General features: G+C 39.2%; 1 protein-coding gene across 1 annotated transcript; it reads left to right on the top strand.

The window, feature by feature from the left end:
- Nucleotides 1-7,592: 7,592 nt before the first annotated feature.
- On the top strand, nucleotides 7,593-14,488 carry LOC120640014 (parkeol synthase-like). The gene is made up of 7 exons (XM_039915918.1): nucleotides 7,593-7,721; nucleotides 9,113-9,301; nucleotides 11,612-11,734; nucleotides 11,824-11,946; nucleotides 13,303-13,401; nucleotides 13,820-13,876; nucleotides 14,438-14,488. Exons 1-7 carry the CDS (start codon nucleotides 7,593-7,595, stop codon nucleotides 14,486-14,488), a joined length of 771 nt encoding a protein of 256 aa, XP_039771852.1.
- Nucleotides 14,489-15,942: the final 1,454 nt, after the last annotated feature.

The following is a 15,942-nucleotide window of genomic DNA, read 5'->3' as shown; positions in this document are numbered from 1 at the left end:
GACCGACCTACAGGTCGGCCGACCTGGCCCATGGGCCCCACCGCCTCAACTTCGCGACGTGTCGCCTCTCCACTAGTTGCTAAAGTCAGTTGCAGTGGTTCTCACCTGTGGCTCCCTGCTATAAATACAAAGGGGGGTAGAGAATGAGAACACACACACACCCCTCACACCTCTCCTCTCTAGCATTTCTTGCATAGTCTTTAGGCTTAGTGGAGTTTAGGTGAAGTCTAGGAGTCATTGAGTACCAGAGTTGCTCGAGAGTTCTGGTATGGGTTCATCTCTAGCTCTTTTCTATAATATTCGGTTGTTTATAATAGAATTAGGCTATGGTTACCGATATCTTCTTGAAGTATGTTCTGAGTTATCGGGTATATGCTTCTTGTCATGGTTGCTGTTGGGTATTTTAACGATGCGAATAAATCCGCAAGCACACGGATACCGTCGTAGCTTTCACTCGTGAGTATTCAAGGGTATCATTTCCACAGGGGACGTGTGTGCACTAACTCCTAACTCAGTTGGTCCAAGGACACACCAAGATTAAGTGGGAAGGCTGGAGAGGATTCTTGTGGTAGCACTAAAGATGAGTTAAAGGTCGATCTCTCGGGTAAGACTCACTTCGGGCACCGGCTTACCCCTGAAATGGTCAGGAGACTCCGGCCAATGGCTCTACGCTATATCAGAACGTGGAGGACTACTAAGGACCAATAGGGCTGTCACCACCTACGGCCTACCTCACAGACTATGGGATATAAGGAAAACGAAGGTAACCCTTAGCCTAGACACCACGTCCATACTACTGATTACTACTGCAGTCTAACTACGTCTGATATCGTGCATAAATATGGAGCGTATAAATATGGTGCGACGAACCCGCGAGTAAGAGAACTGATCTCACCCATGCGAAAGTGCTATGCAATACAAGAATCATAAATACTAACTTACTCATACCAGAGGAAGCCAGCATCCGTAGAGGTACAAGTTGGAGAAGAGCGCCGATGGGCCGGCGCCCCTCCGAACTACTCCTCACCCTCCTGCTACTCTAAGCACTAGCCTAGGCAGCGCCTCGCCTTTGCAATGGAGCTCTACATCTCTTGTGTGGTGTGTTTTGAATGGGGGGCTCTCCTCCTCCTTATGTAGCCACTCCAAAGGTGGATCCGCGGTTAGACTCGCGAGGTAGTACTATGCATGCCCGGGATAGATGTTGGGGAGCCGTGGGAAACTGCTAAAGAAAACTGGGCCCGAGTAAGCCCATTAATGGGTCAGGCGACCTAGGGGGGCGGCCAAGCCCAAATGGCACTCCCTTGGGCCTGCCTTCCTCTGGATAGCTGATAGGTGGGCTCTGGTCTTGATCCTTGGGTGCATCTTGCTTGGCACGCCCATTTCGACTAGTTTGTGGGCCCTTCTTCTAAGTGAAACACAGGTGCAAGATATTCTGTGCATTTCTTCTGTGTGCGGTTGCAGAGGCCGGAAAACTCTTCCATTTTTAAAAGGTCCATATAGTTACGTGATTTAGTAACTGAAAGCATCACGGTCTACGACAAATCTATATATCATTCGTACTATGGCCTCATTTAGACGTAGAATGTAAACTTTTTGAAAGGAAATCATTTCATATTGGAAGTATTAAATATAGACTAATCAAAAAACTTATTACAGAACTCGTCTGTAAACTACGAGATGAATTTAATGAGCCTAAGTAATCCATCATTAGCACATGTTTACTGTAGCCAGTACTGTAGCAATTTAGTGTGTCTAATCATAGTCTAATTAGACTCATTAAATTCATCTAGTAATTTACAAGCAAACTATGCAATTAGTTTTTTATTTCGTCTAGATTTAGTACTTTATGCATGTAAGATTCTCATTCGATGTGATAGTTTTGGAATTTTGAATTTTTCAACTAAACAAGGCCTATATTAATTAAAAAACATATATTTAAAGGATATTCAAAATAAATACCTAGTATTAGAATTAAATTAATTTAATTTGCATTTGTAAAGACCAGACGAACTTAGTCATATTTATTTATTAAGTTTTGGTATAACTTATGTCATTAACTATTTAACATGTAAATAAAAGATAGTAAATAAAAGACAAGTGAGAGCATTCTAAGCGTAAAATTTTATTATGATCCATGTTTGAGCTAAATAAGTTATATTACAAGATGCATTTAAGTTGGTAGTTTATCATATTAACATTAATTATGACAACCGGTGTAGAGTTCTAATTAGCTTTTAATTAGAAAAGTAGTTCAAATAGGCATTAAACAAATTAATTCTAAATTTAATCATGAAACACGAACTACGATACAATAACTCTAGATCATGCTAAAACAAGACTAACACAACAACAATAGATTAAAATAGAGCTAAAACACGAAAAGGACCCATTTGCGATTAACTATAGATCTATGAGGACTAAACAACAAAAGCGCAAAACAGACCTCCCATGGAGACAGGTGGATACTATTAATCAAATTTATGTTGATTTATCGCAAGAGAAGGCTTGGGATTTGGAAAAAAAAGGACGACGAGAGGAATCTGTTTTGTTACTTGCAGGGGGCAGGGATGCACCGAGGTGGCCAGATTTTGGCCGGAAAACTAGCGGCAGCGGTCTGCCCGTGAACCGTGCCCAGGTAGGTCTGGCATAACCCGACCGAGACTCGGGTTCAAGTCCGGCTCGGGGGAGGAAGAACATCCATACGAGTGAGGCCTGCCTGTCGGTGGTTGTAGAAAGGGGGACGATCGGGTCAACTAGGCTCGGCCCAAGAAAGAAAAAGAAAGGGAAAAAGGGTGAAAAGAAAAGGAAGAAAATAAAGAAGGATAAATGAAAAGATGGCTTTTGCTTTCTTCGGAAAATAAGAAAAAGCTATAGAAAAATATTTTTAGTCCCAAAAGTTCCAGAAAAATGAAATTCATAGAGAACATTTAGGACATGAGGAGCTCAAATAAAATATTCAAAACTAGCAAAAAGAAATCTAGATACTTCCAAAAATTGGATAGCTCAAAAAGAATTGATAATAAATCCTTGGAAAACCTGGTAAATTCCCGGGAAAACATAAATGATGGACAAACGAATTCGAAAAGTTATTCACAACCCAAAATTAAAATTTCGGGGTGTCAAGGTTACTGATATCAGATTCGGTGACATGTTTCGTCAAACACGTCACCAATGACCTAAATCAGTGACGGGCTTTTGACACAACACCTTTGTGATGATGATTTTTTTTTAAAAAAGAACTGAAGACGTCAATTGCACATCATTTGCATGCTGAAATACAAAATCAACATGCATACACGATTTTTCCTTTTCTTTTACGTGGGCACATGATTTTCTATAATCTGTGTCAAAATAAGACTATACAACAGAGCATTGCTAACCATATGAAACAAAGTACAACACCACATAACAGCTAACACTACCAATATCTTAATCCTAGTCCAACTTAACTATTCTAGTTGTAATCTCACAAATTTCTATGACTCTTGCATCTTCACTTATAAATCTTTAACAATTGTAACATTTCATACTCGTTCAGATTCTTCGAATAGATTGACGATCTGCTTCACATGAACACACCATTTAGTCAGATTAGCGAGAAGTTAGAAAAATGTCTGTAGTGCTCCTTGTCTCCTTCACATTCTTAGTGAGTGCATTGTGGGTAATATACAGTGTCTTTAGCTAAGCAGAGCTTGTACTAGAAAATATTCATAGATGTTCCAATAGCAACATGGCAGCTGTTACAATCAGCAAAATAGAATATCAAGCATAATCTATACTACAATATCTCCTTTTAAATCCACATACAGTACAACAAGCAATACATTTAATTAGTCTCATGTTTTTGTGTGTGAGATAGAATGAAGAGACAACTCTCTTTTCCTCGGACTTCATGAATAGAGTAACTCTATAAATCAGTTGCATTACAACTTCAATATGCAGGGAGGTTAAAATCTATGTTAGCTAAAATAGTTTTAGGTAAGAAAGCAATCTACAAACATGAGCTAAGATGGGATATAGGTAGGATATCTTGTCTAACAGAAGGGGTTCGACATTGGATACCAATTCATCATGATCAACACCTGATGCAGCTAAATCAACTAGGGAAAAAGTGCAATTCTCCTGATAACCATGCAACAAAAGTACAAATAGCTCTTCAATGAAGAAGCATACACATATATAATAAACATAATTTGCAGATGAATCTCACAGCTATGAACTGTTCCAGGACATCTGTTCTACCAGGTAGGAAGCAGGAACTAGCAAGCACTATACTATCCCAATTGGTGTACTAATAAAAAGCCTACAACAACAACCAATTTTTTTTTTCTGCAGCTAATGTTTCGATCATTGCAATCTGTACCCATACTCAATCTAGCTATAACGAAAAATTCAGAGAAGTACATCTAATAAAAGTAGAACAATTATACTCCATAACTACTTGAAATACAATAACCCCAACTACAACTGCAATCCCTACAATCCCATCCTTGCAATCTGTATCAGTAAACAAAAGCCACACTTACCCCAATGAGCAACTGCAAACACTTATATACTTTCACCGCTCCTGGACAAAGGGGATCCCTGTTCCAATAAAACAATTTTATTCTAGCCTTATGAAACAAATCTGTCAGCATCAAGTGAGTTTTGAAGAAGCTGAGATAACATTACTTGTACTAGTTGCCAGTGGCAAGAGAAGGTGAGCATGTCGTTGCTTCTTGTATAAAGGCAGTGGACAGCTTGCCAGCTCCCCTTTCATTAGAGCTTCGTCATAGCATGTTGTTTCTTCAAGGCTTCAGCATGGAACAACCACTCAAAACACATTTTCAAAGAAATTTATAAGTACAGATACATTGGCACATTCAGAGAATCAAGTAGGCATGTGGTTCAAAAAAAAATAAATATCTAGGACCATTATATCAGCATGGTATAAATGGCAACACAAATTGTTGTTATACAGTTTAGAAGGAAGGAAATAATACATTATTGGTACTTATAACAAAAGCAGTGATGTCGTGTAGAAAATTAACTAGTCACATCAACAAGATAGAATAGAAGTATACCAATACAGATAGATATGCCATCTAGCAACATTGACTATGCTAATCTAATGAATCGTCAACCAATTTAATTGAAATCTTAACTTTGCCAACAACAACAGATAAAAGAACAACTAATGCACACTACAGAAAGGCTTGTAGTACTAGCAGAGGGTTCACACATTTCATAGAACATTTGGGGCACATGACTAAGAATGTTAGTAGGAATAGAAAGCAAGAAGCAATTTGCTGGAGACTAAAATCCATAGAAATCCATCATAACCAAAGAATATAGGGAGAACTCGACAACAATCTGACGAATGAAAGGATGGGTAGGGTGGGATTTACCTTGGATGATCTGGAACCACAAAATCCCCAAGAATTCAGAAGAAAACCATGTGGGCTGTGGATCTCCACCTCCCCAACGCTGCCGGTTTGCCACGTCCGTCATGCATCACCACTCTGGCTGCCGTGACCAATGGAGGAAATAGACGTATTTGCGTGGAAGTCGTTGCGAGAAGATTAGGTGGGTACTCCTCTTGCGGCGTGGTGTAGTGGCTGCCTGTGTGGAGTCAACGGCGGCTAGTGGCCTCCCCGAAGTAAGGACAACGTACATGAAAACATATGAAATACAGACACGTACATAAAGGATACAAAGATAGGAGTTCTAGCCAAACTTCACGAAGGACCCCAAGAAAGAAAAAATTACATCCATGTCTCTAGATCCTTTGCGATCCACTAGAGCTCGACCTCCTCGCCGCCAGCCGCCGCCGCCAAAGAAGATGAACACATGAACTGGAGAAGCTCCATTGCACTTTGGTTGTGCTCGAAGTTGCAGTAGAAGAAGTTGTCGATGTTCGCCCATCGATCGGGGCTGCACCCTAACTCCTCCAGCTCTTGGATCTTAGCTCACCATCGATGATCACCATCGTAGAGAGAAGGATGAGCCAGATCCAGCCACCAAGCAACCACGAGACCCACATCTAGCTTTGCATCCTTGGAGAAGATGCCAGTAGCACCCCCAACCAGCAGAGGAGAAGACGTACCAGCTGCGGACTCCTGTACAAGTTTCCCTAGCCACTCCGCTGGCGCCAGAGGAAGGCGCCATCGGGGCGAGGAAGAGGCCGAGAGAAATTATTCCCCTACACTGCCATCGCATCTGCCTAGCTAACGCCGCTAGAAACAACACGCGGAAGAGGAACACCCCCTAGCAAACCCGAGCTCCACAGCGATGAGCGATGGCGAGCAGCACCTAGGTCTAGATAGATAACTACCTACCCTATATACATCCGCATGGTGATCCCGCGGTCGCTCTACCTCTCCGACGCCATAATGGCCATCGGAGAGGAAGGAGACCAGCGGAATCGCTGTCGGAAATAGCGTCACCCCCCCTTCCACCTCTCTTAGCTATAGCTAGTTCGAGAGGGTGTGGGAGGAAGGAAGAAGTCATGCTCTTAAGAGGAGAGGAGTTGAGCGGAGAGAGGGGGTGAGACAAAGGAGAGAGATGTATGGTTGAGGAGATATAAGATGGACACGAGCTGGCATTTAACTTGGTTTAACCAAAAAACTTGGGTCCGAGTGATGTGTATGGACCATGCACATCTCTGGTATCCTATCGGTGACGTGTTTTTTTTTAGGATGGTCCCAATATATTCACCCATCGGTAAAGATACAGGTGACGTGTAGTAATTTTATCGGTCTTTAATCTCACGTCAGAGACAAGTTTTTTGCACGTCACTGATTTTGGTATCTCCTTTGTGCATTGTATGATAACATTTTTTATAGAATGTGGGCGCAATGTCAATATTTTGTTTGAGCCCTATGAGCAGCCACCAAACCCTGATCCCTCCACACGTACAAACATGTACATGCTGGCATCTCTAAATAACGCGAACTATAGTTGACTAAAGGCTGTGAGCACATAGTATACACGTGTCATCTGGTTTTAACATAGCTTATCACAAATATAGCTCATATACAACAAATGGCAACAGAAAAGATATAGGTCAATTAAAATTCTCAAATGAACAAACTGTTATATATATTAACATCCCTTTGATCTTGCCTACACTTTCCTCCAGCTTGCTCTCCAGCTTCTTAAGATCTTTTGGGCTCACAGTTCTGGTTGCATCTCTCACAAATTTCCCACTAGGTATTGACTCATTGGATAAGTTAGACTGTAATGTACTACTCTTTTTGCTGAAGCCAAAATAAACCAAGACATTAACATTGTATAATTTACAACTAAAACTGCAACCCTATATTCAAAGCAGATTGGTAGGAGCAAACTAAGCAGGCTAGAAATCTCAGGACACTTAGCAAGTTCATGATGATTATGAGTTCACGTTCAACAAGCAAAAATAATTCTTCATTTGTGTGGCTTGGTGATTTTATTTAGTACTGGACAATCAAATAATTTTATCACAATACTCCAAGGTCGATAAATGTTAAAAGTTCTAGGTTGCAAGGCCATTCATTGCTAATATGGTACAATATGATACATGACGTAATGCAGGTCGAATGTCATGCTATATCCGAATGGTGTGTCTGCCCATGTCTTACATTTATGGGAAGAAGTTTGTTGGCCCAGCCACCCCAGTTGTACTGGAATTGAGAAATGAACTCTACAAAGTCCACTATGATGAGATTGACTGGAACAAAGCTCGTACTGAATGTGCTAAGGTTGGTATGAAAAGTTATCAGCAATATAGCTCGTAATCAGTGTCTATACTATTTCTTTGCAAATAATGTACTATAGTATACAATTAAAAAATGCTGTTTTTAAAATATATTCACAATAAGCTATTGGTCACGTACATATCCTTTTCAATATAGCGCCCCATAATTATCTTTTTCTTTCCATTAGGATACACAAAGCAAATTATAGTACATACTCAGTCTGTTAGAATAAGGTCATTGGTTTTCGCAGAATAGGTGAAAAAGTGATTTTATTTTGAGGGGATATTTTCGGATAATCATGCCAGGAAAATATCTTGAGGGAAGAATCATTTTTTGAATAATATATAATTCACAACAATCAGTTGCCAACTTATAGAAAATGGACTATCGTTGAATAGGGATGCAAAGCCAATTAGATAGAGATCATTGTCCTCTTATTTGCTCCAATTAATACTGAGGAGCCAGAAGCCAAGAATAGGAAGTGACCAAACGATGACCCATGGTTGACAGTTCTTGATGGAACATTGTGATAAAGGCACTTATCACTGATTGTTCTTACTTGATATGGTCATTGATACAGACTAGTAATTTATAGCCAATGTAGTCTATTGGGGACCATGTCGTTTTCAGGAATTGCACTCTTTTGTAAAAAGATAGAGTACTTATCAATATTGATGTGAACATTGTCTAAACTAAACTACGTAGTGCAGGTCAATGCATAAGTCTGAGGTTTGTCAATTATTTCTCCCAGCAAGACAGTGGATGCATGCCTACTACACTTTTATCATCAATGTAATATGGTTACCTGGAGGTGCCATTTTTAGAGCACATAGGATTAAATGTTAGCCTCAAGCTATCTAAACTTCCAATGTGGTGCTAAATTAGATACCGCCAACAAAATGGGCTTTGATCATGTTTACCTTCAACATTAATCCTCAATGTATTATAAAAATTGGCCACAGTTAACAGTCAGTAGTCTACAGATGAATCTTATGAGCAAAAGGCAATCCTTATTCCTTTCCATCAAGAACTCAAATTAATGAGTGATCAATATGACTAGATATACTGATTTTAACCGGCAATACAGTTCAGTGCATCTTTCCGACGAATGTCTGTTGAAATACCAAGATAATAGCTGATGAGCACAAAACAGTTGGGTGACTCGAGAAGTTTATAGGAAAACATGAAAGCACATATAAGATGACATACTTATATTTGCTTTGTGATCAAGATGTTGTTTTTTAACTGAGAGACTTGAGAAATTATTATAGGAAAACGTGAAAATGCCTATAAGATGTCATACTTATATTTGCTTTTTGATCCAGATGTTTTTTTATTGCATATTTTCCTACTATCTAAATGATTTTTATATTTTTTACATGCTAACACATCAGGAAGATATGTACAATCCGCATTCGTCAGTTCAGGATATACTTTGGTCTATTCTTCACAAGTTTGTTGAACCAGTTCTGATGCATTGGCCTGGGAGAAAACTGAGGGAGAAAGCTCTTGCCACTGCCATGAGGCACATTCACTATGAAGATGAGTGCACTCGATACATCAACCTTGGTGCTGTACCCAAGGTAACCCGAGGACTATGATCATTTGTTATACTTTTTACATAATGGGAGTGCAGACTTCTTGTTTTGATATTTTCACAGATTAATCCAACAATATTTTAGTGACCTAAACACTTCACATAAGCAGGTCGTAACACTCCATTTATTTTAGGAAATAAGTCTATCTTTGGTCTTCTATGACTGTGTACATCTCATCCCACGGCTATTCATGCCAGTGCATATCAGGTCCATATCCGGTTTCATGGGTGGTGTTGAGCGGCATGGCATCCATGTCACCAATCGATTGTTCTTCCCTCTCATCATATGCCATATCATCGCACGGCCACAGATCACTAGTCTGATCATGTTCATTCTCCCCTTCGCAAGTTCCATCTCGGACGGCTCTGCTTCACCTGTATACCTACCGTGCTAGAGCGCTCTGCTTAACCATGCCACTTCTCAAGGAACTTTGCCCTTATCTCATTCGAGCACTTCCCCCCAGCACTTTTTTTTGATTGTTTGAAGAAACCACCTAGCATTCATTAATCTATCCAGCAGCAAGTTATTATTAGGGGTGCATAGTGACAAGCAACGGAAACCAAGCGGTGGCAGATGGTATATGGAGAAGTTGTGTGTGTATACGGTGTGGAGTTATACAAGTTGCAGTGGCTTGGTGACCAAGTGCATGGAGAAGTCCAGCCGTCTAGGCATGGGAGTAGAAAGATGCATGCAGGAGCAATGCAAAAGCTGCTCATGTTGTCCATGGACGAGACTAGCTGCATCTGTACTTCTGTAGTCCATGAGGAAGACTGGAAGAGGATCTAGCGTCCATCCCCGGCATTCAGACCCAGGTGTTCAATTTAGAGGCCCTATTTGTATTTATAGCCCATGATGCTGGTTCTACCGAAATTGTGCCATAGGTGCTGCTGCTCTTTTTGCCAATTTTCTGTCGGACGTGATGGTGCTGCTACCGATCTTGATTTACTTACAATATAAGAATCATTTCATTTACAATATCTTGATTAAATGATAATTTTAATAAACTATATATGTTTTGGTCATTTTTTAAATCTATGGACATGCATACTTTAATTTTTAGCAAAAAAATCAACAAACGTTTTATAAACTAGATCGAGCAAATGCACAGGTAAGTGGCTAATTCTTTTATTTTCCTTTTTTCTACACCGAGTACGAAATATGTTGCATCGATTCTGATAGAGTAAGTACTTTTTTCTCAACCACTACTGCTATTCTTGCTATCCAAAATGGTTCTAGTTGAGTTATGCACCACTTTTAGCTTTAGCTAGTTCAGTTTGCAATTGAGTTGAACTTCACAATCAAGTTCGAACTCCGGTGCAAGGTCCACCACACCACATTGTGTTACTGATGAACCTTCTTTTTTCCTTTATTGTGTACTCCCTTCATCCCATGAAGAGTGCAATTCTAGTTTCTTTAAGTCATATTAGTAGTAGCGTGAAAAGACTCATGCCCTCATTTGTTGGCCACATGCGGTTAATTTTATCATGCAAATCAAATCTGGCCACTTAATTAGGAGGTAGTGGAGGTCCAATTTCTAGGATTGTACTCTTTGTTGGATTTTTTCGAACACAGGATTGCACTTTTCATAGGATGGAGGGTGTCCTTCCTTCTCCCCCTTTCTTGGAGTGATTCCCTTTTGTACTTCTTCATAGTTAATCTATTATAGATGTATTCCTTAGTGACTACTTTTGTTTCCAATTAGCCATTCCATGATAGCTGAAAAAGAAAATAACTAAGCAAATCATACACAGGCATTAAATACGCTTGCTTGCTGGATTGAAGATCCAAACTCAGTGGCATTCAAACGCCATATTGCACGAGTATATGATTACTTGTGGATTGCTGAAGATGGCATGAAGATGCAGGTAACCATTGAATGTTCTTTTCTACATAAGTATCCATAATGTTTTTATGGCCCATTTCCTACTATCTCCTTCACATTCCGTTCACATAGCTACAGCAATGGTGTTAGCTAATAGTTTTGGCATGCTCAATTAGTGCTTTTATTCAGTCTACCAAGTATTGAACATTTCTTAATTGTTGAGATTGTTGTAGTTAAATCCGTGTCAACTCCTCTCTACTCTCTTAGACTAATATTCAAATATGGTGAAGCTACACAGAAAACATCACATGGAAGGAGTCGACTGGAACCTGGTAGGCCAGTTGCCGTTGCCCCAGAAGTCTCGCGTGGCACTGACAACCATTAGCATACAAATAATAAAATTATTAATCATAATAGAGATGTATGTAGTTCAACACTAGTGGGATTCCAACTTTTTGTATTGTTCAATGCAGATTTACGATGGAAGCCAAGTGTGGGACGCAGGTTTAACAGTTGAGGCCCTTGTGGCTACCGACTTTGTCAAAGAGATTGGACCAACTCTTAATCGAGCGCATTCCTTCCTTAAGAATTCGCAGGTACATGCATGCTACTAGACCTCGATTTTGTTTATAAAATGGCAATCCATTTTGTTTTACTAATAAGCAAGCTATTTTTACAATGGAAGTTGCTTGACAACTGCCCCAGAAATTTTGAATACTGGCATCGCCACATCTCCAAAGGTGGATGGACATTTACTACAGCTGATGATGGTTGGCAAGTTTCAGATTGCACTGGAACAGCATTAAAGGTGAAAACTTATGTTATCCTAACTATTACCAATAAAGAACTTTTCTTGTCTAATTTAATTTATTTTATTTCACTATGTCTATTGAATGCTCATGCATATACTAAAAAGTGTAGATTTGATATGCATAAGATAGTCTCCCTGATCATTATTACTATGGGCCTTTATATGGGGGCATGAACGAAAATTACCATTCCTTGCCCACAATCCATGCTTTCAGCTCCTTCCATGTCTCCCTGCTTTTCTTATTGTTCTAACCTACATGTTAAGAAGCAAAATATATACAAAAACATTTGAACCCAAAATGAATTTGGACAACTAAGATATATACTATATGATTGATTAAAACTATTTGTAAAGGGTGGATTCTCCTGCGAACAACCATATGAATCTAAAGATGCAGACTAGTTATTATCTAGTGAAACTCAGAATCTCAGATCACGGTTGTCTACTTCAAAGGTTGTGCAAGACAATAAAATAGCCAAATAGAATTTAAGGCTAGTGCAACAGTAATTGTTTTTTTGTGTGCTTATTGTGGACTCCAAAAAAAATAATTTTTAGTGATTTTATCCATCTTCAAAATTTGGGGAGTTACAGCAATTTTAGGGGTGGTGGGGAGAGTGTGTGGGTCGGGGGGGTGTCGTGGAATGATGGAACAAACAGGGGCAAATGACCATGGGAACATATAAGGTTTCATTGGTGCTCATTTTTTGTCTCTCCAAAGTTTTATATCTGCTTATTCTCGTCTGCCTAAGGTTGTTAGCCCGAGTGGTGCGAAGCAACCGGCGGCACTCCACAGGTGCGGGGTTCGAACCCCCACCGGGGCGAATTTCCCCGACTGTGGGAAAAAAAACCCTCGCTGTGCTCCTGATAGCTTGGGCTGTGTAGTCAGCCTGGCCCGACCTGGCGTCACGGTTTCCCGGCCCAGTGGGTAACGGTCCCGGCTCGGGTAACGGTTCCAGGAAATGGCAACAGACCCAAGGTCAGAAAGAGCTGGGGTTCGGGGGGCTTCTCGGCCTGCGTTAGAAGGCCTCCTTCTTATAAGAATGCTCGGGGGGCGGCTAGCCCCTCGCAGGTCGAGTTTTCTTATTCTCGTCTAACGATGCACATCACACACTTAATACAGTGGTTTTCGCTAGACTTGACCAAATTGAACTAATATCATATTTGGTTACAGTCTGTAACAATAGTTTTATTAAAGTTGTTTTTTAGATCCTCACATGGCCCAGGCCCAACATAATGGACAACTGTAATGTCAAGTGTTGATCATATTGTAATTTTCCATTGTACATTGTTTCATATTAATTTTTTGTGATTTTTTTAAGTATCTATGCTTTTACAATTTACTTTTACATACAGGCTTGTCTACTGTTATCAAAGATTTCTCCTGAAATCATTAGCGAACCATTGGAAACTGATAGACAATATGATGCTGTCAATTGTCTGATGTATTTCATGGTAAGCATTGTTCAAACTTCTGATACTATTTTGACACAAATTGTAGCTATTAATTATATTGTATAGACATGTTCACTTTTTGAAAACATAGTACGTGGTGTGCATATTCAATACTCTGTCATGGAGGAAGTAAAATCAATGGGAGTGCCAGAACATTTACTGTTCATTTCTGCTGATCACAACTTTCTGGATTTTTCACTACAATGCCTATAGAAGTGTAGTTACCTACAAAACCTTTGCAGTTTGTTTTTGTTAGATAACAGCATGAAAGGGCAGCAACCCAACTTATTATGGCCGTATATTGATAATATTTCTAAATGTCAATGCTCAACATTTAAGTTTCATGATGTTTCTTTAACAGTTGGTTCACTTTGATGAGCCATGTGTCTGATATGCTTGTATTAATAAACATTCACAGAATAATAATGGTGGCTTTTCAACATTTGAACGCATCAGATCTTATGCATGGCTGGAGGTGAGTAGTTGATCTCTTTCAGGATCCTTCTTTCTTGTGTTAATATTTATGCTAAGTCCCAATGTTGCAAGTCAATTTTTTCCCTTGCTTTCATCAGTAAATAAGAGAGGTGAAGATACAAAGAGAGATGTGCACACATGCTCGTGTACACCATCACAAGCAGCAATGTGTTCTTATTACATATATAAACAAAAAAAATATACAGCAGTAAAACACAAGTAGTACTTGCCTTATACATAAGCTAAGGTTTGTTGGACATACACCACTTGAACAACAACCAGAGAATATTCTAACCTAGATAAATAAGACAAACTGAGAAATCATGTACTCTGAATCAGAACTTCGAATTTACCCTAATTTTGTATAATCTGAAGTAAATGGAATATAAAATGCAAAGTTAAACAGGATAGCTATTAAATTAGCTAAATGCACATATTTGTATATAAATTAATACATATCTGCTTCACTCTCTAGTTACATGCTTGCTTTGTTGAAAAAGCACAACTGCATTCATCAATGTGACTAGATTTGTCAATACTGACATGTTTTCTTGGAATTCAGTATATTAATCCTTCCGACGCATTTGGGCGTGTAATGATTGAATACCCGTAAGATGCTATAATCCATTGATTTCCAGTTCTTAATATATTTCCTTTTAGTTATATATAAGACAGTCTCCATCCATATGCATCTAATTGACAGGTATGTCGAATGTACATCATCATCAATTCAGTGTCTAGCATTATTCAGAAAACTTAACCCTGGCCACCGCAAGGAAGAGGTGGAATATTGTATCAACAAGGGTGCTAGTTTCATTGAGAGTTCTCAAAGAAGAGACGGTTCATGGTTAGTATTATGACACCATGCATACATAAGTACAGATACAACACACTGAATATATAAACTAAAATCTTTACTCAACTCTATTTGTTCCAAATCTGTATTCTAACAGGTATGGCTCCTGGGGAATTTGTTTCACCTATGCCACATGGTTTGCAGTCGCGGGATTAATTTCTGCTGGCCGGACATTCGAGAATAGTGCTACGATCAGAAAGGCATGTGAATTTCTCTTGTCAAAAGAGCTTCCTTCTGGTGGCTGGGGAGAGAGCTATTTGTCAATTCATAATGAGGTAACTTTGACGTCAATCTATCAATTTGTTTGAAGTTGATATTTAGGAATCAGGGTTTTATGTAGCTAGTGTTGCAGGCTAGTATTTTGGGATTTTGTGTTTCTATAATTTGTGTCAGGTGTCAATAAATTGGACACTAAGGGATTGTTTGTTTTAGATAGAAATTGGGAAAAACAGCTTGTGGACAATGGATGTTGGAATCTGAGTTTGTGCGAGCTGAGGGTCTAGAAGCCAATACAAATAGGCTGTAAATTCAGAGTATAACCACCATGCAACCACAAGATCTGACCAGCCATTTTCTGAATTGCATTGAATCAGGTTTACACAAATCTTAAAGGCAATCGACCTCATGGTACGCACACTGCATGGGCCATGCTGACACTAATTGATGCAGGACAGGTCTTGTCTTTTGTTGTTCATTTGGCTTGTGGATTTTAATACGATGTGCACATCACAAAGGAAACTAATTCAAGGTGTTGTTGTAGGCTGAAAGAGATCCAGTACCTCTGCATCGAGCAGCAAGTGTTTTGCTGAACTTACAATTAGAGGATGGAGAATTTCCACAGCAAGTAATAGCTGATTGCATAGAAAGTAGTTTTACTATCATTGGGAGATATGAGGACATATTAATAAATTATAAATCATTTTAGGAATTATATGACATATTAATAAGGATGTAAAATAGCCTTGTTTGCCCCTATGCACATAATAAAAGGGATAAAATAACTTGTTTTTGGATAATTTTTTTATCCCAAAATGACTTTTTTGGGACCCAGGGAGTAGGAGACTAATATTCTTCATTTACAAACAAGCATTAATGTTTTCTTCTACTTCACTTATTCTTGATTCAAGACTACAATGAATGCGGGAGAAAATAGATTGATCACCACTTACTATTTACTTGTAGGGAGTTAAATTGTTTATTAACAAGTAACA

This window comes from Panicum virgatum, chromosome 7K (assembly GCF_016808335.1).
Source record: "Panicum virgatum strain AP13 chromosome 7K, P.virgatum_v5, whole genome shotgun sequence".
Lineage (NCBI taxonomy): Eukaryota > Viridiplantae > Streptophyta > Magnoliopsida > Poales > Poaceae > Panicum > Panicum virgatum.
This window is presented reverse-complemented; position numbering and strand designations above follow the sequence as displayed.